The sequence below is a fragment of the Epinephelus moara genome, chromosome 8, assembly GCF_006386435.1.
Source record: "Epinephelus moara isolate mb chromosome 8, YSFRI_EMoa_1.0, whole genome shotgun sequence".
NCBI classification, from domain to species: Eukaryota; Metazoa; Chordata; class Actinopteri; order Perciformes; family Serranidae; genus Epinephelus; species Epinephelus moara.
In genome coordinates, this window is record NC_065513.1 from 7,671,023 (window position 1) to 7,695,805 (window position 24,783).

At 39.6% G+C, this 24,783-nt stretch overlaps 1 protein-coding gene across 1 annotated transcript in view; it reads right to left on the reverse strand.

Moving 5' to 3' along the window:
- Positions 1–8,491: 8,491 nt before the first annotated feature.
- The window catches only part of htra4 (HtrA serine peptidase 4), a 30,740-nt gene continuing 14,448 nt past the window's right edge, over positions 8,492–24,783 (reverse strand). The window contains exons 2-9 of the mRNA XM_050051506.1: positions 20,907–21,006; positions 20,602–20,806; positions 16,452–16,646; positions 16,305–16,337; positions 14,172–14,286; positions 13,998–14,055; positions 12,271–12,366; positions 8,492–9,761 (exon numbers count right to left, since the gene is read on the reverse strand). Of these exons, the coding sequence (XP_049907463.1) occupies positions 9,602–9,761; positions 12,271–12,366; positions 13,998–14,055; positions 14,172–14,286; positions 16,305–16,337; positions 16,452–16,646; positions 20,602–20,806; positions 20,907–21,006 (962 nt within the window). The 3' untranslated portion in view covers positions 8,492–9,601. The remainder of the gene's footprint in view (positions 9,762–12,270; positions 12,367–13,997; positions 14,056–14,171; positions 14,287–16,304; positions 16,338–16,451; positions 16,647–20,601; positions 20,807–20,906; positions 21,007–24,783) is intronic.

The following is a 24,783-nucleotide window of genomic DNA, read 5'->3' on the forward strand; positions in this document are numbered from 1 at the left end:
CTTCTGGGCGGAGATTTCCCCAGCCAATGAGAGAGCGCAGGAGCCGTGCCCGAGCGTGTCCGAGCGTGCACCTGCACGAGCCTTGCCTGAACCTCTTCTGTGAAGCCTTCTTCCGTACCTCCGGGCTCCGTACACCCGGGAGAGTTGAGCCTGATAGGAGGGGCCGAATTTTAATGTGTGTTTACAAACAGCAACTGGAAAATCCTCCAGACCCTACCTTTAAAGCTATGAAAAAAATTCTCCTGTCCAAACACGCCTAATGATGACACTATGAAATCACTAAAAATGAGTTCACCTTTCACTCCGTTTGACTTCATGTTTTCAGCTCTTGGTTCATTTGTAAAAAGCCAGTGTAATATAATAATAATATAATATAATAATATTCCTTTTTTGTCCAAATATAATGAACTACAGGAGTGAAAGTGACCTGAAATCAGATATATGGTTTTGAAAGTGGCCCCAGTTTGGGATTTGATGAATGTCTGGCGTAGAGTTTTAGAAAATGTAATTCACTGTTAATGTACAATGGAATTGTTTTGTGATACAGCCTAGTTGACAGTCAATATTCACATACATAATGATACTGTATACTGACCAAGAAGGCTCCGTTCCAGTTTAACCCCAAGCAGTGATGTTAGAAATGCTCTGTCATTTCCTGAAGGCGATGTTTTACATGCAGTTATCATCATAGCTTTTTCCTTCTTCTTCATTACTCGACGACTCAGCTGTGACCTTGTCCTCTTCCACTGTGGGCGTAGTGACTTTTTTACTTTCTCTGCTGCTTTAATGTGTTGTAACTGTACTCAGACTGATTACCATTACAGCCTCAAGCAAGTAGGAACACAAAACTCAAGATGGACAGTGTTTGCATAACTCACATTGACAAGGAGATGATTTAGTGGTTTTAATTGTTGGCTTGACGAACATTTTAAGACAAGGCAAATACCTTTAGCTGGAACAATCTACACGTGCTGTGTGGGAGCCTTTCCTTCCTGTTTGACCCTATTCAGATGTCTTAAACTAAAACAAATCCATGTCTCTCTCTGGCCAGGTTCAGGCCTCACATTAAATATTAAAACCTTCCTCTTCCACTTTGTTAAATTTCTCATCTTTACCTGAACTGAAGGTTTATGTGGTCTTTCATAGATAGAGCAGGTTTCATTACGTAAGAACCCATAAAACTCTTTAAGATCATAAAAAGTTGAAGAAGACTTGATCGTCAATGTGTCGACTCCTCTCACCCAGCAGCAGCAATGTGCTTTTAGCAGGCAATATATTTTCAGCTGGCTGAACATCTTTTGTGGGAGTAACCATTAAGACACTGCTTTACATATTACAACTTTCCATTTAATTCACAAAATGGCAATTTATATGCTGCCTTCAGGTCTTTTTAGACCAACTGCGAATAATTCATGCAGATAAATCACACATCAATTTAAAAATTTGAACCCATCTATCTTTATGAGCCATCCACACCAAAACCAAACCTTGGCAGTGCATTTTCCCCCCACAGCTGTTCTGATTTCTGTGAAATTCAGATGCCAGTTAAAAACAAGGCAACCGATAAAATGCCTTTTGCTTACGTAAGCTATAGGTTTGCTCAAATGTCAACGTCATAAATCTCTTCATACTGTCACACAATTTGTACATAGTAACTTTTATACACAGTGTTGCAAACTTGAAAACACGAGCCTGTCTCCAGTTTGTTGAGTTAATTGTTGGGTTATTATTGTAAAAACAACGATGAATCGATGATTGTGTGACAGTGCAAATCTTTAATTTTCAGTGGAATGCACTGAATGCAAATATTCATGTTGGCCTAGGTGTGAATGGTTTGAACGTAAAAAAAAATGTCAGCAAATATTCAGTATTTTCATCCCTGGTGTTAAAAGCCTTTAATTCGCCTGTAAAAACATGTACAGAAAGTTGTTCTTACATAAAGTATATCAAAAATAAAAATAAAATAAACATCTTTCCTTTAATCTGAATGTACTTATGTGCTTTATTTCATTCTCAAATCTAAATCCAGTAGTAAAAAAATCTAGTTAGTATCAAACCATATGAAAACATACTGTGTTTGCTTATGTGAAAGCGTCAATGGACCGGAGCTGGGCCGTAATCTCTGGACACTTTTAGGGAAATGCCCCAATATTCAGGAAGTATCAAATTTTCCACCCACCAGTAATGTAAAGATTCCGACTATTTTTCATGCTCTTATAATGTGGAACTTTGGCACCAATCAACATTAATCTCCAACACAACTGTGAACCTTGAGCGTATTCAACAAGAGTACATTGAGATTCCAAATCTGGGTTAAAAGGAGAGAGAATGACCGCTTGTTCGGGTAGTGGGTCCTTGGATTATATTGTGCACAGAATAACGTCGCAGTCACAAAGTTTCTCTGACAAAGTTTGTGCTGGATTTCTTATTGATACGGAGCCCCTAAAGTGCAGAAAGGCAATATTTTTAAGATAACTATCTTGCGTGCACCAAGATAACTTGTGTGCACCAAATAAAAAACTAATCACTAATCACCTCTCAGGTCTTTTGGGGGCTCCGTATAATAAAGTAAAACGTCATTCATTACTGTGTAAAACAGATTGTAGGCTACTGCTGAGTCTATAATGGGTTACCATGGTTACACATCTCTAACTGGCAGGGTGACTCTCAGGAAGTGGTAACTACAGCTCACCTCAGAAAAGATAAATGCTACTGTTTATTCACACAAAAGTATAAACGACAGCACACATATTGGGTATGTAGTGCATAGTTAGGATTTTTGTAATATTTAAAAGCTGGTCAGTGAAGTGATGCTGAGGTGGGTGGGGTCTGTAGTGATGGAGGCAAACAGCTGATGCTAGCTTCCAGCTGTCTCGCAACTCAAGCAAGATATTCACAGTCCTTAGACCATATTTTTCATGCTTTATCCATTTGATCTGAGTCTCCGGGAAGTGCAATAGACTTTGAAGACAATTTGACATAGTCGCCAAACAATGTAATGTTAATATCCACGTCTGTAATGTGATGCCATTGGGCACAACAAGACTAATAGACTTACATTGTGAAAAAGAAGTGTTGATACATTTTCATTTTCACAACCCCTGTGAAATGAGTCACTATTAGAATTTGATCCATTCAGCCTAATAACATTTCAAAATTCTTAAAGAGTCCCACGATTCAATCATTTTTTATCCTCATTCAAATTAAAAGAGCACTAAACCTCAAGTTAGCCATTTGGCTGGCAGAAGTCTGTAGTGTGCTTGCTCTATGGGCCCTCAGGGTGCAGAGGATATGGGTAATATTACACACGGAAGTCAACCTTTTTTTGGCTTTATGTGCCACTGAGCAACTTTCGTAGGAATGATCGGGACCCCGTCTTCAAAGCTGTATCCAGTTCTCGTTGTGCATCCATGGTTAGACCTGTGTTTGAGTCGTTACAACACCCATGAGAAGGAACAGGGACATCAGGCTTTTTTTTTTTTTTTTTTTTTTAGAAAAACACAAGAAGAGAAGAAGAGTGAGGTTAAAAAGTGAAAATGAGTAGCTGGTTGCACAGCTGTATTTCTATGGAAGTCAGATGGCAGATGGTCACCACAAAGTCTGGGTTTTACACAAGGTTTCTGCCTCTTAAAAGGAAGGTTTTTCTTGAACTGTTGCACAATGTGCTTGCTCTTGGTGGCAGTTAGTTTGAATTGTTGGGTCTCTATATGGTGGCATGCAAAAGTTTGGGCACCTCTGGTCAAAATTTTGTTTACTGTGAATAGTTAAGTAAGTAGATCTCCAAAAGGCATGAAGTTAGAGATGAAACATTTCCTAAACATTTTAAGCAAGATTACTTTTTAATTTCATCTTTTACACTTTCAAAATAAAAAAGGAAAAAGGCCTGAAGTATAAGTTTGGGCATCCTGCATGGTCTGTACTTAGTAGCGCCCCCCTTGGCAGGTATCACAAATGCTTTTTGTAACCAGGTAAGTCTTTTAATTCTCGTTTGGGGGATTTTCACCCATTCTTCCTGCAAAAGGCTTCTAGTTCTGTGAGATTCTTGGGCCGTCTTGCATGCACTGATCTTCTGAGGTCTATCTACAGATTTTCAATAATGTTTAGGTCAGGGGACTGTGAGGGCCATGGCAAAGCCTTCAGTTCACTCCTTAGATGTAGTCCATTGTGGACTTTGAGGCATGTAAAGGATCATTGTCCTGTTGTAGAAGCCATCCTCTCTTCACCTTCAGCTTTTTTTTTGGTGGTGTGATGTTTGCTTCCAGAATTTGCTTAATCCTTTCTTCCCTCCACCCTTGAAATGTTCCCTGTGCCACTGGCTGCAACACAAGCCCAAAGCATGATTGATCCACCCCCGTGTTTAACAGTTGGACAAGAGTTCGTTTTATAAAATTCTGCATTCCGCATCTCCCAACTTTTCCCCAAACATACCTTTGCTCACTGTGTCCACATTTTTCTATTTTCTTGTTTCCAAAAAGCATCAGGCTTGTTCAGATGTTACTTTGCAAACTACTGATGCTGAATTTTGTGGTGAGGACACAGGAAAGGTTTCCTTCTGATGACTCTTCCATGAAGGTCATATTTGTACAGATGTCACTGCACAGTAGAACAGTGCACCACCACTCCAGAGTCTGATAAATCTTCCTGCAGGTCTTTTGCAGTCAGATGGGTGTTTGATTTGCCTTTTTAACAATCCTATGAGCAGCTCTCTCAGAAAGTTTCTTGGTCTTTCAGACCTCAACTTGACCTCCACAGCTCCTGGTAACTGCCATTTCTTACTTAAATTACCAACTGAGGAAACAGCTACCTCAAAAAACACTTTGCTATCTTCGTATAGCCTTCTCCTGCTTTGTGGGCATCAGTTATTTTAGTATTCAGAGTGCTAGGCAGCTGTTAAGAGGAGCCCATGGCTGCTGATTGTTGGGACAATATTTCAAGAGTCGGGATGTTTATAAATCTTTGAAATTTGAATCACCTGGCCTTTCCTTATGATGATTGTGAACAAGCCATAGCCCTAACAAGCTAATTATGGTCTGAGACCCTGGTAAAAGTTATCTGAGAACTCTCTTTGGGTGCCCTCACTTCTGCATGGTGCCCCTTTCCTTTTTTTCCACTCTAAAATTGTATAAAACAACAACAACAAAAAAATGGTATTCTTGTTCAAAATGTTGAAAAGCATGTTTCATCTGCAATTTCATGCCTTTTGGAGATCATCTTCAACTTACTTAACTACTACCAGTAAAAAAAAATTTGACCAGGGGGTGCCCAAACTTTTGCAAATTAAGAGAGTATGGTCGAGACCTGCTCTATATGTCTTGAGATACGTTTTGTTTTGATTTGGTGCTATGTTTAAAAAAAAAGACTTTACTTGACCTATATTAACCAAATACTACATACTACTCCTTATGGTCTGTTCACTTTGTTTTTGTGATAGATGACAGCAGAGGAGGCATGGAGGTAAATAAGAAAGGATCGACTTAAAGCTTCAGAGGGCAACAGCATACATTCAACTAACGTTACAGCTATCCATCATTTACCCCATGCTGTTCAAAGATATACAGTGTTCAATAGTTTACCAAATAATCTAATGCTGACTCTTGTGGACTCAGTGGACAGAGAGGGAGACAGAAGAAGTGAAGGAAGCCAAAGAAAGGGGCAGACACAGGTGACTTGGAGGAAGTGAGTGAGAATAGTGTGATTTTGGGAAACTATGATAAAATACAGTGGAGTAAAAGAACTGTTACTGTTTTTGGCCATCTTATCAATAGACACACAGTCATTAACAATCTCATATTTGCTCCTAAAGACTGAGGTAGATAAGGAAGGCGAAGACATGACGGGTACAGGTCACTTGGAGGAGGTGAGTGAGAATAGACACCTTCTTTGAAACCATGACAGAATACTATAAATAGTTGTTTTTGAGCTGTTGAGTTTCTAAAAGTTCCTTCTCAGACCCCCTTTAGAGGGTTGGGTCGCAGGAGGCATTAAAATTATTAAATAGTTGATTATGACCCTGTTCTGGGTTCTTTTAGTCTTGTATGATACTGTATTAAATATTGATCTGCCCAAAAGAAGCTTCACACGAGAAGGGGTTTATATTGTTAAATCCTCTGTTTAATATGTTAAGTCAGAGTATCATGTTGATTTGACAGTTTTTTTTTCCTTTTCAAATTATCTTAACTGGCTTGTTTCTCCTGAAATAAAATAAAAACTTAAAAAGGAAAATGGAAGCCATTTGAGATTAAACTGAGGGACAGGGGTACAAGTTATCCCAGACTGTTTTATTGTAGATCTTTCTTGTGGTCTTAAACTTTTTAAGTATGTGTTCCTGGAAGACCCAGTTTCCCCTGTTGTGATGGTGAGAGGCAATCCAAAGTGTCTGATGTTGTATTTATCACTGTTCACAGTCGTTATGACTCAATAAAAAGGATCTGGTACAGTGTGTTCTTAGTTTTCTGATTAGATTTAATGGACTGTGGTTGGCGAAAGGGTAGAATGTCAATACAAGAGATTGTTGTCTCTACTCAGTGCTTCAAGATATTGATGCAGGTTACAAGACTGGATTGATTGAGCAACTTGTGTTCCTCCAGTGATGCAGCATATGATCAACATTTTGAACAGCAGTGGAAAACATACAGACAGAACTAAATGCTTCTGTGAAAAAAACATAATTAATGTCATAGAACATTGGCATAAAACAAAGTACAGAAAATAACACTATCAGAAAGTGCTGATAGAGCTGCAGCTCCTCACATCAACAGGCAGGGTGTTCCACTTATTTGTGGCCTTTACAGGCCCAGATGCAGTACACTATGGTACAGTCTTGTATAGAGGATGTTCTTGGGGACCTAATAGAATTTTCCTGAGTGAATGTACACAAAGTCACACAGAGGCAGAGAGGCCAAACTGTTTAAAATTGTATAAACCTAGGACCGGTTGCACAAAGCACCTTAAGTGAAAAGTTTTCCTTTAAATCTGAAGGTTCCCTTCAAATAAAAATTGATTCCTTAATTCTCCTTAAGGTTTCCTCAAGTTTTTCTCCTTATCTTGGTCTTATACTTAAGGAATTGCTCAATAACAACAATAACAACATGGCTGAGTTTGTGGTGATTAATGATGAAAATGAAGGCACCCTAAAAAAAAAAATGTCCAGTGACTGGGTGAACCTGATGGACCCGCTTAATAATGAGCAAATGATTTTGCACTTTGACCAGAGGTTATAATTTATCTCAATGCCTGGAGTTGGATCACTAGACTTTCTGAAGCTGCGCTCTTCCAGCCTTTTTACAATGATGATTGCTCTGTGGTTTTATGCATCAGGATCTTTCCAATCAGCACAAAAGTCAGCGGTGAGCCCATCTGCGAACACTGTGGTTAAGTTCCCGTCCAAACGTTGCAGTTTTCTCCCACATTCCTTGCTTTATGTTTGCTGTACATTGTGAATGTACTTTTTAGTTTGCTCAAACCAATCTGGTTTTCGTGTCTTCTTATCGTCTGCCAGTTTTTTATGATCAGGCCAACTTTCTGAGAGGATACTTAAGTGTGGCAACAGGTAGCCCAGACTATCACAAGCGCATGTTCAAGCATGGAAACAGTAGAATTTTACTGCTGTAAAATCTCTTTCAGAACAGCAAATACCTTAATGTCTTTTCTCAATTAAGGAAACCTTATAAGAGATACTGTGCAACACCCTTAAGTCATTTCCTCAGCTAAATCTTGAGTGTCACACTTGAGGAGCAAACTTAAGGTGCTTTGTGCAACTGGCCCAAGGCCCAAATTTGAATTCTCAAAGGTCATTACATTGTATTTCTCCATTTACGTAATAAATTGATCAAGAACCACTTGTGTTGCAAATGTATTCTTAAGTGGCACTTTTTTTTTTTTTTTTAAATTTTATATACTTTCTTAATCCCCAAGGGAAAATTCAATATTTTCACTCCGTTTTTCATATACACACAGGCCCAAAATACACATGCATGCAGAAATGGGACCTATACATGCATTAAATGGAGAGATGTCAGAGTGAGGGGGCGCCCATGACAGGCGCCTCAAGTGGTTGGGGGGTTCGGTGCCTTGCTCAAGGGCACCTTGGCAGTGCCCAGGAGGTGAACTGGCACCTCTCCAGCTACCAGTCCACGCACCATATATCTGGTCCGGGCGGGGACTTGAACTTGAACCGGCGACCCTTCGGTTCCCAAGCCAAGTCACTATGGATTAAGCTGCTGCCGCCCCAATGAATATGAATGATATAAGAGAATTTGTGGAATTCAACAATCTTTTCATACTCGTGGAGCCAGTCAGACAGCCTTATACAACATTTTTAGGGCTGTTTATGATGCTGTTAATAAAATCTCATGAAAGAACACCTCCTCATAATCCCTAAGATTCTGAACAATGTCGAGTTAAGAGAGTTCAGTAAACCTAGCATGGAATAGGTGGCACGGTGATGCAGTGGTTAGCATTTTTGCCCCACTGCAAGTCGGTTCCTGGTTTGAACCCAGGGTAGGTGGAGCCCTTCTGTGTGGAGTTTGCATGTTCTCCCTGTGTCAGCATGGGTTTTCTCTGGGTTCTCCGGCTTCCTCCCACAGTCCAAAGCAAGCAGGTTAGGTTAATTTGTGACTCTAAACTGCTTGTGAACGTGAATGGTTGTCTGTATCTATGTGTCAGCCCTGACAGCCTTTATTAATACAAACTACAGAACTAACTCAGAATTGAGCTTCAGATCAATGTTTTTGGTGGCAAGAGTTACTGAATTATTTATTTACAGATCAAGTTTTTTATAAACCTGAATGAATAAACTTAAGTCAATCAATGGATGAACACAGTGCTGTATCATTAAGTATGAAGTAAAAACTATAAACTTGAGTTGTCATACCCAATATAACTTTCTGATGTATTGATTTTTTTTATTTACCTTTTAAAATTTAAACAGTGTGATATTTGTGTTTTTAGAGACAATGTACTAGGGTTCAGCTGAATACTCAGATGAGCACTTTATACACAATCTGGAGCAAAAATGACATTTTCCAATGGTGTGAGCACCACAAATCAGGGTGGAGGCATAAATCTCAGAGATGGACTTTTTAAAACTTGGGCAAATAAAATCAGAAGTATCTGCATGGCTTTGGGTGGACTCACCCTCTATCCACCAGTTTTTGACGTTCATTGTATTCCACAAGTCATTTCGTGACCACAGATAGTTCATTTCTTTGGTGTACACACCTGCTTTCTGTCTAATTATACTTCAGTCATTAATTTCCATCTTACTGCTTCAAAATAGGGTGTATGGGCATTGGAATGTTTCTGCATTTTAAGACTGGGCTGTGATACAATTGTGTTTAGTTGCTTTGTGTCATAGGTGTAGAACCTTGTCTGTCCTTTGACGATTTCTTCCTTAAGATCATTGAACTTCTGTGTAAAATGGCAGCTCTAAAAAGGAGCCCTTGCGCCTTCATCCTGAGGAACTGACAAAATGTTCTCACTCGTGACCACAAAATAGACCAATTAACGCAGGGTACATCCCCGACAGCTGTTTTACCAGCGGTACAGTATGTTAAAGTACGTTTTGTCTTTAATTGCTGACATGTATAGGCAGTGGTATCAGTCAGTCCTCAGGAATGATAGTTAGCACGACATCCTTATCCTTTCGTCTCAACATCACTGAAAGTGCACGACCATTCTGGACAGCTTCCCTCACTTCCTCTATGGTGTGGATGGGCTGCCCATTGATGCCGATGATGACGTCGTGATTGATTATGCCAGCGCTGTAGAGAAAACAACGGCATTCATCACTCACACATAAAGCCTTACAAAAACAGACTCAACACAGCTGGGTACATCACACACCCTCAAGAAAATATCTTTGACCTTTAGACAAGTCTGCTCCTGTGTCAGGTTCCTCACCACTCAAGAGACAAAGTTAACATTTACATCTAAGGCATTTTGTCTTATTATTTAGTCTTAGGCTTATTAGCCTATGCAGACTGATTGACAGGATACACTTGACTGCAGAAAAAGATTAAAGATTATAATGTCACAAGATAATAGTGAGGGATGCAAGGAGCAGTATAGTGGACAATTCTGCATCATCAAGGTAAATGGACAGGTTTTGCTGTACTGGCTGTGTGTAGACTTCTGCTGTATGCTGTTTAAAGCTTTAGGCTTCATGTCACGGGCGGGGGCACTGGACAATTAGGAATATAGAGAGTCTAAAGAATCAGGGAGAGAGATCCTGTCTCCACCAAGAGAAAGATGTCAGAGCTTATTATAATGAGCAACTGGATCACAGTTCAGTCTACGGCCTTGAGAACTGCAGGGATGCTCTTATTCTACAGCTCGAAAAATATCCGGAGGCCTTCAAATGCCAGTTCACAGCACTGATGTTGCATTTTTAAAACCAAGCTCCCACTGTCCATCATACTGATTTGCTCCAGGTAATGCTTTCTAGTAAAGAAAACTCACTGATGTGGTATATTACTTTGAAACTTGCATCTTTTATGCAAGAACTAACATGTTAGGTCAGGCTGTTCTCATGCACTGTTTGTACTGTGATCATGTCACCAATGCACCAACAGGACTAAACAAAGAAGTAGTATAAAGAGTAAAAGTCCACATAAGTAGGAAGCTTGGGGTGGTGGAAGGGTCAAACTACACAGGACATTCCCCCAGGACACTGTTGTTCATGTCCCATGTGAAACCACATGAACTTTGAGTTTTAAGTTACGTCATCACCACGTTTCTTTTCCTTAACCTAACCAACATAACTTTATGTTACGTACGCAACTTAAGGTTAAGTACGTAACATGACAATGCCTAACAGTGTTTCTTGTCCTGAGCCTAACTTTCATAACTTAAATTGCCTAAACCTAACCCTATTTAACTTTGCGTCAAGTATACAACTTTACAGTAAGTATGTAATGTGACGATGGCCAACATGTTTCTTTTCCTGAACCTCATCTATGTAACTTTATTTGCTAAACCTACATAACTTTACATTAAGTACAAAACTTGTCACAGTTGTGACAATGCTCAACTGTTTTTCTTTACCCAAACTTAATCTACGTAACTTTACTTGCCTGAACCTAACCTGCATAACTTTGCTACTGCTGTAACGTGATGATGCTATTTGTGGTTGGCTAATTCATTAGATAACATACAAACCTTGTGTGTACATATTTGTAAGATATCATACAAACAATTGTATGACCATACATTGGTTAGGTTGTCACTGAAGAATAACACTGTCATGTTCATGTGCCAATTAGAGATTCTTATTTTTTTAATGGTGATGCAGATATGATTTAGCATGAATACTCGGTAATAAGAAATTCAAAAACCTACACAGATGCATTGTTCATTCTAAATATTCCATTGTCTGTACCACATAGACTACTGAACTCCAGTGTAAAAACTGATATGAAAGTTGCACTCATCAGCATTCTCATATTACCAATGAATCAAATAACAAATATGTCATGTGAAAGCTGTCGAGCTGAGTGATGAACCCACATAGAATTATCAACCATCTCGGCAATTTCCCTCAGTTTACAGAGTGTCTTTTGGCTCATTTGGTATAGTTTGCCAAACCCCCAAAATTTCAGTCTCACTCATCTCGTCTACAGTCACAGCAGACGGCTAAAACAAAGTTACTCTGTGACTGCTGAATGTGCATTTAAGCAATGGTTTGCTAACACATTCACCATAACAAGTTGTTACAGTGATGTCAGTGTTGTCTTCTCAGTCTTTCACATTGCCATAGAGTGGCAAACTCATGAAAACATTGTCAAAGTCCTCCTCTAATCCTCCTCTGTTCTCCACTAATTGGAAGGCTGAAAGTTCATTCCCTGTCTCCTCAAGTCTGCATGTCAAAGTGCAAAATAAATGGGCAAAATAATGAACCCCAAATTGCAACTGATGTGTAGGTGAGCAGGTGGCATTTATGGTAGCCTCAGTCACCAGTGTGTGAATGTAGCATGTAGTGTAAAAGCAGTGTTTGGAAGATGAAAAAGATGCTATACAAGTGCACTTTACTATTTAAAGGTAAACTACACTTATTTTCAAAATTCATACGTTATAAAAGCTGCTTGCTACAGCTGGAAACAAGGCGGATGAGAGCGGTGAGAGTGAACCAGTGAAAAACCAATCAAAAAGAAAGGCAAATTATCAGCCAATAAAATAACTTGTATAATCCCTTTTTTCTGAAACTGTGAGCTAAATGGGATTGGAATGGGGATTCACACCACATAGTAGAAGTAATTGTACTGTGATTCTTACCTGGATGCAGCTGTTCCGGGTATTACCTCATAAATGTAAACACCTGAGCTCACATTTGGAAATTCATCCTCACGCTCTTTGAGATGTTGAATCAAACTGGACAAGTGAAGACAAAGACGGATTAGAGAAATTTGAAAACACCTGAAACAACTCAAGTTGGATCAACATTTTGTATATAAGGTGTACATATAATCCTATATGATATAAGTAAATATTCAGTTCAAATCTGGCTGTGTTTGGCCATGGTAGAAACAGTGCAAAATCAATAAGAAGGAATGCTTTATGTGAATACTGAATTTACTAGATTTATTCATCAATATGATGAGGTAGCTTGATTCTCACTCCCAACTTGTCACAGGCCGTTGCCATGATGAAACCATGACAGGGTACCACCATCAAGGTACTCTTCCAGTGTCAGTTTTGGACATTAAGGAACTGCATCTTAAGCTCATTCTATGCATTGTCGCTTTTCAAAAAAAAAAAAAAATTCCATTTTCACTAGAAATGTACAGTTTCCCTTTGTTAGATGCATACATTCTCTTTTCAAAATAAACTTAAAGCGTAAGTAAAAAACTTTGTTTTTAGTTTTACTTCCTCGGGTTTAGGCAACAAAAGCATGTGGTTAGGTTTAGAAAAACAAACATGATTTGGCATAAAATAAGTAGGCTACAATTGTTACTAACGCAATATAACATCATGTGACACATAGCACAGATACAAGCACACGTTACTATCAAAATAATTTGATTGACTTTTGTTTTCACATGGGACCCACCAACCCTATGAGACCTGTCTTGCTCTTTATACTATGACAGTTGCTCTGAGTGCCAAAAAATGCCACTGCCCAGTGCGGCTTATACCACAGCTAAAAGCCATCTGATGCCGAAGGCCACTGACCAAGCGTCGGTATTTGACAAGTTGGGAGTGAGAATAGGTCGATTTTACAGGTATTTCCTAGATTAGCCAAAAGCAGATGTTCCTAAACATTAACTGTTTTTTAACTTTTTTTTTGATTGTCTACTTTACTGTTCTTATTATTTATTTTACTTTATTGCCTACTTTAATATTTTATTTTATGTTAATGTCTACTTTAATATTCTATTTTATTCTAATGTCTACTTAATATTTATTTTATTTTATTTTATTTTATTTTAATGTCTACTTTAATATTTATTTTACTTATTTCATTGTCTATTTTAGTATTTTATTTATATCTTCATCTTTATCTCTTGTTTCCATTCATGCTGTATTTCTATTTCTACTTTGCACGGAGCATTGGAACAAAAACAATTTCCCCCCGGGGATTAATAAAGTATTCTGAATCTGAATCTGAAAACTTAATTTTGATAAAATGTGCAAAATCATAGCATTAATTGATATTGTGATATAAAATTACTCATGCTGTGATTAAATGTCTATATTATCTATATTACTCACCCTTACCATGCACTTCTACTAAGTAAAAGTAATGCACATTTGCAGTGGGCCACACAATGCAGAAGCAAATCTGGAAGCTTCACAGTTTTTGGCCTATGTGCTTGCAAGCACTTTCAATTGACATAAACATACGGCATCTTAAAGTTCGATATCCAGTTCTTATACATCCATGGTATAACCTCACAGTGCTGTTAGAGTGGCTAGAGACTCTTGAGACTTCCTTAAAATGGATGTCTCCCTGAAATGAATATGTAGTACTTTAGAAATGAGGTCTTTTAGGGTTTACTTACGTTGGTGAGAGCTGCAGCATCCGGACGCCTATGTGTTTCTTTTTTTGTCCTGTATTTCCTAGAGGCAAATACATGAACACATGAATAAATGGATTTTTTAATAAGTGAATGAGCTCATTGAGAAATTCCTAGAGACTGATTATATCCATTATACCAACATTAGCTCCCGCTCACCATTGGCTTGTCTGATGTAGGAATCAGCAAGGAATTGACGTACTCTGTCCACAGGGATGGCGAAAGAGATTCCTGCTGCCACTTTCAGAGTATTAATACCTATTACATCCCCATCCTGTTAAACATAGAATGGAGAGCCATGAGATTGTGGTCCTAAAGGGCCAGTTCACCCTCAAATCAAAAAGCATAGTCTTACCTGTAGTGCTATTTATCAATCTAGGGGTGTGTTCGGAAATACTCTGAGTGCCGGAACACACTCTGGCACAAACTGGACTGTTCGTAAATTCGTAGTTCAGTTAGAATGCACCATTCAGTCATTCAGAACACCACTCTATCAGTGCAACAGTGTAAACTGGGCACTCTGTCTGGGGAAACAGAGCAGCAGAGTGTGAATGTGTGATTAACTTAATGGTTTGCTAACTCATGTAGAAATAGAACGCTCTGTTACTTTAAACAACAGCACTCTCCTTTTAGTGTCAGATTGGATTTACGAAGGCACCCAAGGCCAAGTTTGACATAAACTATCTTAAACAGGGGATGCATTCTGAAATACTCACTCCAAGTGCCGATTTTGTGTCGAAGTCTATTTCTGTTTCCCATTCCCAGTAACCCTAGCACTACACACTAACAAGGGGGGAAACTACTGTATATGACTGCAGAAACACATTTCAAAACATCAGGGCGCACATTGGCACAAACTGGACCATACATAAATTTGAAACGCTGTTGGAATGTACCGTTTGGTTGCTCAGAACACCCCACTCTTGGAGCAGCAGAGTGCCAAGCGGAGTGAATGTGTGATTAATGGTTTGTTAATTTCTGTAGAAATAAAACGCTCCATTTCTCCAAACAACAGCGCTCTCATTAGAGCATCATGGTTGATTTATGAAATACACCCTAGATTGTTTTGGTGTGAGTTGTTGAGTGCTGGAGATGTTTGCATTTGAAAATCTCAGCAGCAGTGTCTCTTTCCAGAAATCATGACACAGTTTCTCAAGATAATCCACAGAGCTTGTTGTGAGCAGTTTCATGTAAGAAGTAATTTCTTTGTACTGAACTACACCCACCAACCGTATCACCACGCAGAAGAAAGTGTGCATCTACTGCTAGCTCACCTAGCACCACTGAACTAGCTAATGTTCCAGCTCAGCTGACAAGGACGCCATTAATGTTTACATCTTGCACTGTCATGAGCACAAGCCTCTCGTCCATGAGGAGATGTATGCTTCTTTCTGTGTGGTGATAACAGTTAGCAGGTGTAGTTCGGTACAAAGAAAACAGTTCATGCATATTCACAACAAGGTCTGTGGGTTATCTTGTGTAACTGGTTCATGATTTCTGGAAAGAGAAACTGCGGTTGAATTTTTCAAATGTAATTTTTGGCGCTTTGAGCACTGCAAGCCGAGTGCCATCTAGTTCCATTATAGTGGAGAGAAGGCAGACATCTCTACCACTGATATCTCCAACACTCTGCAACTCAAATCAAAACAATTTAGACTGATAAATAGCACTAGAGGTAAGAGGAAAAATATGTATTTTTGATTTTGGGGCAGACTGTCCCTTTAAGAGTTTCACTGATTTCATAGCTTTGCAAGTGATAGAGTATTATGTATCTTTTTCTTCCAATGCACATATCATAGTTCATAGTCTATTAAGTGTTCTTTTTTACTTGCAAAAAGAAACCAAACAATAACAACAACAACAACAAAAACATCAGTCTTGGTTATGTAGTGACTTATCTGAGTTTTCATAGTGAAGGAAATTTTATAAAATGCACCTTCTGTACGACAATTGTTCTCCTGAAGAAAGAACTGCATTTTTAGGGATAGGAAACTGGAGGCAGCAGCCTCAATAAATGAATGTACCATCTGCATGATTTTATTTCATAGTAGCAATACAAAGGCCTCCATAATAAGGTTGTGTCCTAAAATACTGTGAGGGAGGCTTAATCTTGAACCCGAGGAAGCAGACTAGAGACTTTGGGTATTAAATAAAACAAATGATGACCTTAGTCCTTACTGTCATAAATAAAACAAGAAAGATTTCATACAGAGTAGAAAGCAGAACAAATATGCAAATGATGAATAACGGTATTATCACTTTTCATACGATATAGCACATAAATCCTCTTACCAAGTTGACAAGTGGCCCACCAGAATTGCCATACTATGAGAGCAACAAAAACGGTGGAACAAACATTGTTAAGGCAGATTAAAGGAAACGTAGAACTGCAAGAAATAAAATGATGGTGTCTATAAGGCTAACTGTGGTCTCACTGACATTAATGATAGCGTCAGTTTGGATGTAGTCCATGTCCGAGTCCTTAAAGCCCAGCTCCAGGCCATTGCGCTGGGCAGTGCTGATAATGCCGGTTGTGACGGTGTTCTGAAGGGAGAAAGGGCTTCCCACAGCCACCACGAACTCACCGGGGCGCAGGTCTGAGGACTGGCCGAGATGGAGCACAGGCAAGGGACTCTGAAACAAGGCAGGCAATCAATTTTAAGAATGGAACAGGAACATATGCTAAGTAAAATAATGTCATTATTTCAGTAATTTGCTAACCATGGCATTCTAAGTTTAAGGTCCAAGATACAGGGACTACTGGTTTGTATAGACTGACTGGAAGGTCATGGTCAAGGAAGATTTGATTATCACTCAGAGCTATGAGGTTTTTGTTGTTTATTTTCTTAAGAGCCGAAAGATTCTGGTCTATTCACAGTTTCTACAGAATTCCAATAGACTTGCTTGATGTAGCTTCTTGAAGACATTTCTCTGGATTTTTCCAGAACTGAAAGAGGGCTTTTGGAGGAGAGGCAAATCTAAGCAAGAACCTAGAGCAAGTACAGTTTCCTTTGACTCAGCAGCTCTAGATAAAACTTTGTGGTGACAAACAAAGTATTGGGCAAAGAAATGTGCAGATTAAATTCTGTTTTAAGACTACAAACTGGAACACTTAAAGGAATACTTTGCCAGTGTTCATCCAGCTTTGTATCATGTCAATGAACTATGGTAAATTTCCCTCACCCAGATCTCCCTGCTCATCTCCCAGCTCAAATCTATCCTGCTCAAATCTAAAATTTTCACTCTTTCCCCAGCTGTTGCCAAGCCCACGGGAACAGTGCTGGGCTTTGAAGCCAATTTTACATAGTGGCCAAATGTGGTATCACAACGTCGAAGTCCATCATGTGATTCAGTGGGGCCCAGAAAGACTTTTTCCCACACACTTCGATTGTGAAAACAACGCCTGTAAATCAGTAGATTTATAGATTTTAGATTTTTTTTGAGCATCATAACTCTCACAAAATGATTAGTTTCACTATCAGGATTTGATCCATTCGGTCCGATAACATTTAGTCGCATGACTAAAGCATTTTTCACTAGCAAGGATATTGCCACAACAATACAAAGGTTTAATTGTAAACCTTTAAAACACAGATTAAAATGTTTAATTGTAATTCAGTAGGTGTTAGTTGTTGAGGACTGTTGAATGGATGTAGCAGGGGGGAAGGTGGAAGAGGGAAGTCTTCTGTTAGGTTGGTCTTGGAGAATATACTGAAGATCGGACAGAGGGAGACTCAGTGTGGGGATTCCGTCTCTGGCATTTTTTTGCCCGAGCTGATTACACGCCCCAGATGGTACCTGGAATAAGACATGGAAGAGGTATGCACAAGATTGAATAAGAAGAGATGAGGGGAGAAGGGAAGAAGGGATAAAGGAATGTTGGTAGGGATAAGCAGAGGGAAGGATGGGGTTGGGATGAGGTAGGGAAGATAATGGATGAAGGGAAGGGAAATGGAGGGTGGGTCCGGTTAGGCCAGCTAGGCCAGCCGAAGGCTCTAGTGCCCTTGTTCTATGGGCCCCTCAAAGCTGGAGATCCAAGTAATTTCATACCCTGGAAATGAGCTTTTTTGGTGTCAAGAGCCACCGAGCAACTCCCGTAGGAATCAAAAGGGCCCCACCTCCAACACTGTAAGTATTTCTCTTTCTACATCCATGGCTGTTGCTCGAACTACAGATTGTACTTCTGCATTCTCATATGCCTGCCACCACTTACACAAAAGGGTATAGAAGCAGATCAAGAAAGAGCGCCACCCCACTCTCTCAAACTCAGATCAAACTGCAAAACCAAACTCAGTTCACACTGTAAAAGTGGACAGTGCTGATCAAATACAAACCAATATTATGTTACCATATTGCCTGTTTCTCACCTAAAATGTTTTTTGTTTGTTTGTTTGTTTGTTTTTTTGTCAGAAACAGATTTTAGTGCCCTGTTTGGATGTAATACCAGAGTTTGTTAACAGAAAAGTGGGCGCCATACCATTACCTATATTGTAAAAACAAGGCTGAATAAACTGAAATCAAACAGTAAAACTATGCAGTGCTGATCAAATATGAAGCAAGATTCTGTTGCTGAGTTTCCTATTTCTCACCTAAAATGTTTTCATAAACATATCTTAGGTCACTGCCCTTCTCTCTGGTAATGTAGCATTAATTTCTTCTTTTTTTTAAAGATATTTTTAAGCCTTTAATTGATAGGACAGATGAGCGTGAAGGGGGAGAGAGAGGGGGAAAGACATGCAGCAAAGGGCCACAGGCTGGAGTCGAACCCGTGCTGCTGCAGCAACAGCCTTGTACATGGGGCGCCTGCTCTGCCACTAAGCCACCGACGCCCCATGTAGCATTAATTTCAAAAGTATTTGCATCTTTCCACTGCATAGACAGTCCAGTTTTATGAAAAGACCATCTTTCCAGCAGCGAAATACTTTATAACTTTGATCCTGAAGTACTTTAATGGAACAGTTTGTCCCATTTAAGGCTCACTCCACCAGTTTTACACATCAAAGTGTGTTTGTTGAGGAGTACTAGGCTACTGTACAAGTGGAAAAAAAGTATAAAGTCTTTTGTGTCAGAGGGAGCTGTGTGGTGTCTTATAATGTCCTCCAATAATGTCACTTGTGTCGACATTGAAGCATCTGGATACTACAAGTTTGATGAGAGCTTACCAGACCTCTGTAGCAGGCTCTTCATCTCTGCTTGAGGCTAGTGGCTTAAGGCTACATTAGCTGCTACTAGCATAACACACCTGAATCTAAAGCCGAACTGTCAGTGATCCTAGAGTGGAGTAATGTAGGCAGCAGGTTTTGACAAGAAAGAAGAAAGTATGCAATTAAAAAATACAAAAAATATCCTTGGTTATGCTGCATTTATTTTGATCTTGAGAGGTCCATCTAGAGTCCGCCAGTGCTGCAGACACATGCTAAAAATGTTGAGTACTTTTTAAATAAGGTTTTGTCTTCCATCTGTGAAATTATTTCTGCCTGCAGCTCTGCCTCTGAGAAAGAATTGTGGAACCTTGGACTGGAATTTTAATCAGACAATAGTACTCTTTGTTTTTCTCAGAAGTGCTTGTATCTTACCTGTGAGTCTAATTTAGGGTCCTCAGTCTTACATAATTTTCCATCATGTCTCTAGGACACATGTGTAGCCACTTAATCTCTAGCATCAAAACAAAACAAGCTCTGTGCTTTTTTAACAATGTTGTTAACATTATTAATTAAAATTACTAAGTTTCAAGAAGTCTTGATTGCTTCTTTTCAAGCTGAATCTACCCCTTGTAATAACAGCTCTTCTGCTTAAATCTTTGCCCATGCTCCTGAGATGAAGCAATACACTGGAAATAAGTGTTTGTTTGTTTTTTAAAGAAAAAAACCCCACCAATCTCAACATGGGATTTGTCTTTGCCTGCCTCCTCTTATTCAAGGATGAGGCCATTTTCTTCTCTCGGGGGGCTTGTAATGCTCAGTCGAATTTATAGCCACATCTCCCGGGGCATCGAGTGTTATGTCATGACAAATTTGTCTTTTAGGCAAGCTTTAGAACTCCCTCTCCCAAAAATGTAACAGAGTTACAGCATGGTACAGCTGTGTTTTCTACACAGTCCTTCACCTATAAAGCAGTCAAATTACTCTGGCTTACTCATTTGGATCTTGAGGTATTCTTGTATTCAGATCAGTACTAAAAATGCTAATCATGTGCTTCATGCTGAGTGGAGTCTGACTGAAGAGGGTGGGAGTAGAGTCCCCTCTACCATACAAAGCAGCTGGTTGTGTTAGAGCATGTCTGCGCAGTGACATGTTTTATTCAGAACTCGCCAAAAAATACTGAGGCTTTGAATTTACGAGACATGACCAAATATCACCCCAGAGGAATCCAGTCAACAAACTGACCATGTTAAGAAATGGAGTTTAATTTTGGTGGGCAGAGGCCCCTGTTGACTTTCTCCACAGAATATCCATGCAATAACTTTGTGTGCAGGATTAATACACTTTGATGTTAGCCGGCGATGACAAGCTACCAGGCCAGAGGAAAACACAAAACAGAATTTAGTCGAAGGCTTCTGGGGAGCTGAGGGAAAACAGTGGGCACTCACATCTGGTTCGATTTTGATGAGTGCAATGTCCATCTTCTGGTCCACATCCTTGACTGTAGCATCGTAGTGCACACCACTTTTCAACTCGACTTTTATCCTCTGTTTGTTGGTAAGTACGTGAGCGTTAGTGACAATCCAGCCGTCCTCTGACACTACAAACCCAGAGCCACTTGACACAGAGATCTCCTCACCGGAAAATGGCACTCTGGCAAGAGAAAAGGCAAAGACATAACCTCATTTTCCATTTGTAGGTATATGACGGTTAAAGGTGATCATTTTAATGCTCTTGCTGTGGTTGGTTTTACCTTTGGAAAAGCTCCAGGTGCACCACAGCTGGGACAATCTTATCTACCACATCTGCAATGAAGTTGAACTTGTAGCGCATACTTCCTTGATGTTGCATTCCTTTGAGGATACAGGATGATAACAGGTTAGGTCACGGCTTCTCTAAAATGTGATGGGTTAAATCTTCAATTAAAATAAATCAATAAATAAATCATTCAAATTATTCTAAGCCATGCTAGCGGTGTGGCTCTACAGATGGCAGTGTCTATTAGTTGGTCATCCCCCCCCACCATTGGAACAGACTAAAATGTCTCAATTTTTTGATGGATTTCCTCATGGTCCCCAGAGGTCTACTGACTTTGGTGATCTTGTGACTTTTCCTGTATTGCCACTATGAGGTTGAAAGTTTTGGTTTCGAGTGAAATATTTTAGAACTTTGGCCACTGAGGTTGGCATATTCAACAAAGTGTACTGCAGCCATGCTAACGGCTCCATGATGCTTTCTTTTTCTTCTGAGCTAAATGCTAATGTCAGCATACTAACATGCTCACAGTAAAAATAGTGACACACTAATATGTAGCGTTCACCATGGTATCCTTTTGGTTTAGAGTATTATGGTTCATTCCATTCAAACTGGGAAGTTGGAATTTCGGAATCGGATTTCCAAGTCGGGAGGTTGGAAGAGCCTCACCAACCCTGACCTCAAAATCTGAGATGGCTGCTCCGAGCATCAAAGTAAGTGACAGCTATGGTAATTAACTGATAATTAGCATTTATGTCTTATTTGTGTTTCATCAAATTGGTTGTACACACAGTACTGTCCAATTTCTATCTTTGGACATGTTGCTACAGTGTTTGGATACCAAAAAACCACATAATGCCTTGTTATCAACTAATATTGCTAACAATGGTTAATTCCTTCAACCTGTGAAGAAAAAAACCCTAATTGGAAGTAGAAAAAAATTTATAAGTTGTTGTTTTTTTAAATAGGTGAGATTAGAAATAGGTGAGATCATCAAGGCCTACAAAAGCACATATTTTGGTGAGATTCCCCCAAAAACACACATTATTATCAACACTGACTACAAAGCAGTCCAACTGACACATAGCGTAATCCAACTACTATATCAACTGCTATAACAAATCAAAACAACAACAAAAATGTTTGGTATTGGCCTTGGATCAACCAATATTGCTCATACATGATTGGTATTGATGGAAAAAATCTTAATCTAGAAATATACTTTCAGTTTTATTCAGAGATAACCATCTAGAAAGGCAACATGATGTGGTCTTCCCTGTGACTGGGACATAAGAGGGGCTAGAGGTTTGCGGACCTGAGGCACTACCAAGACATAGTAGCAATGTCACAGCATTCTCTGACCATTCATCCAGCCCAACAACAACACCAGCTGACACACTTATGCCTCCTTGTAAATGTATAAGAGTGGACAAAGAATGATTGCAATTCCTGTGAAAGTCAGAAAAAGACAGTCGGTGGCGCCTCAAGGAGACTCTAATGCAACTGAAGTCTGCTCAGCAGAGTTTTGAGGTTGTTGGACAAACTGTAAGCAGCACTGCTTTTGGTGCTGCGATTGGGCTCAAACCACTCCTGTTACAACGGTAGCATCTAGTGTTGAGGTTGCAGAACTTACAACTTCTCCCGAGTTCCAAGAGTGTAAGACTACAGCGGCCAACAACAATGCAAATGTCCCTCTCTAAAGCCAGTGTTTAGTTTGTCTGTTTTGGGCTTCTGTAGAAAGAACATGGCTGACTCAGTGGAAGAGGACCCACTCTGTATGTAGATATAAAAGGCTCATTCTAAGGCAATGAAAACACAGAGGTTTTCTATTTTCAGAAGATTATAAACTAATAAAAATATAGTTAAGAATATTACATTCAATTTCTGCCAAGAGATGCCCTTAAATCATACACACTGGACCTTAAGTTAGCGTTTTTTGGGTCTAAGGACTACAAGTTAATTTTTTTTTTAAATTGGGCATGTGGCGTTGGACAGAAGAGCATTTACCTCTACTCCTCATCTCTCAGCCTGCTCTTACCTGGCTGCTCTGCATCTGTCCTTTTCCCACCTTTGGACATTAGTCCCACCCCTACTTGTACAGCTGTTCCCAATCTCCCAATCAGCTCCCCAGCATATGTATAAAATATACAGAAAACAGCAAGAGGTTAGATAGATTCAGATTTGACATTGATTTGTTATCATATGAATAAATACTTGGTTGCATTTTCACACATATCTTATTTCTCAGGCAAGTAATGGCATATCATTGCTCTACTGCTTTTATCATCAGATTTTATTGGTATTAATTTAACTGAGATCATGTACTTCAGCACAAACAAACCTCTTCATAAAAACAAAGATCAGATTATGGAGAAGTCTGTGCCAAAGCCATCTATTCATCTCTGCTACCTTGCCACCACTTTACTTATACGGTTTATTAGCTGTTTTTATATCTGATAGAGCTGAAGGCTTGAGTGCCTACAAGAGGAAAATGGAAGGTCAAACCTCAACAGTTTAAAGCTTGTAACGGGTTGGGTTTCATTTAAAATGCAATCTGCTGTGGACACCTGTGTTTGTGTCACCTAAGGGCAGTGCAATCTCTTCCCTGATAATATCTTCAAAATTCTCCTTCTCTGCTCTCTAAGCAAACAGGCAATCCCTCTCCTGAAGCCACCGCATTCTGACTGATGCTGTGTTTACAGAGTTGCACAAATGAACTTGTCTCTGCAGAAACAGCCTTAAATGCAAATGCCAGGGTGTCTATTGCCAAGAGCTACTTTGGCAGAACACCAACTTTTTTTGCCTGTCAGAGAGCTCTACCAACAAATCAACAGTAGCCTATGCTCCCTGCTGGCAGCGAGATCCTGTAGCTTTCCCTATCCTCTTAATTACACTGTGTGGCTATGCCAACTTGTGCAATTGTGAATCATCCATCAGATGAATACAACTTATAGTTGACATGTCGTCAATCTGTTGTCAAATTTCCAAACTGTAAAACAAGTGTAGATTTGCTTATAGGATGCTGTGCAGATCACACACTGGATTCAGCATTTCCATCACAGTGGGTCATTTCAGTGTTACATGTGTTAACATTTAATGGTCTTCTTAAACATATAGAGCACATTTTTAGTTGCGATATCTTGTTGAAACGTGTTGTACTTAAAGGTAGCCTGTTGAGCTTCTGTCTACAACTAGTGCTATGGAGCAATATTCTTTAGACTAAGGGCCTTTCTCAAACCACCCCCTACACGCTGTCACTACCTACTTCCACTCTGTTTCCGCATTCACGCAGAGGGTCTGCCACATTGAGTGCCGTCCCAAACCAGCTAGCAGGGAGGAGAGGTGGGCTATAAAACCCTCCAACAGCAAGCCTGCACCGATGCCAACTTACTGACCTTGTGCGACGCCTTACTGTGTTCGAAATGAAGATGCTCTACAAAATAGTGTTCCGTGTGTACATAAAATGACTTGGCCAACAGACACGACAGACTACACGATGGTCCACGACCAAGTAACAGGGACGCTTGTGGATATAAACTAGGGACGCTTGTGGATATAAACTAGTATTAGGGACGCTTGTGGATATAAACTAGTAACGGGGACACTTGTGGATATAAACTACTAACGGGATGCTTGTGGATATAAACTAGTAATGGGATGCTTGTGGATATAAACTAGTAACGGGGACGCTTGTGGATATAAACTAGTAACGGGATGCTTGTGGATATAAACTAGTAACGGGGACGCTTGTGGATATAAACTAGTAACGGGATGCTTGTGGATATAAACTAGTAACGGGGACACTTGTGGATATAAACTAGTAACGGGATGCTTGTGGATATAAACTAGTAACGGGGACACTTGTGGATATAAAC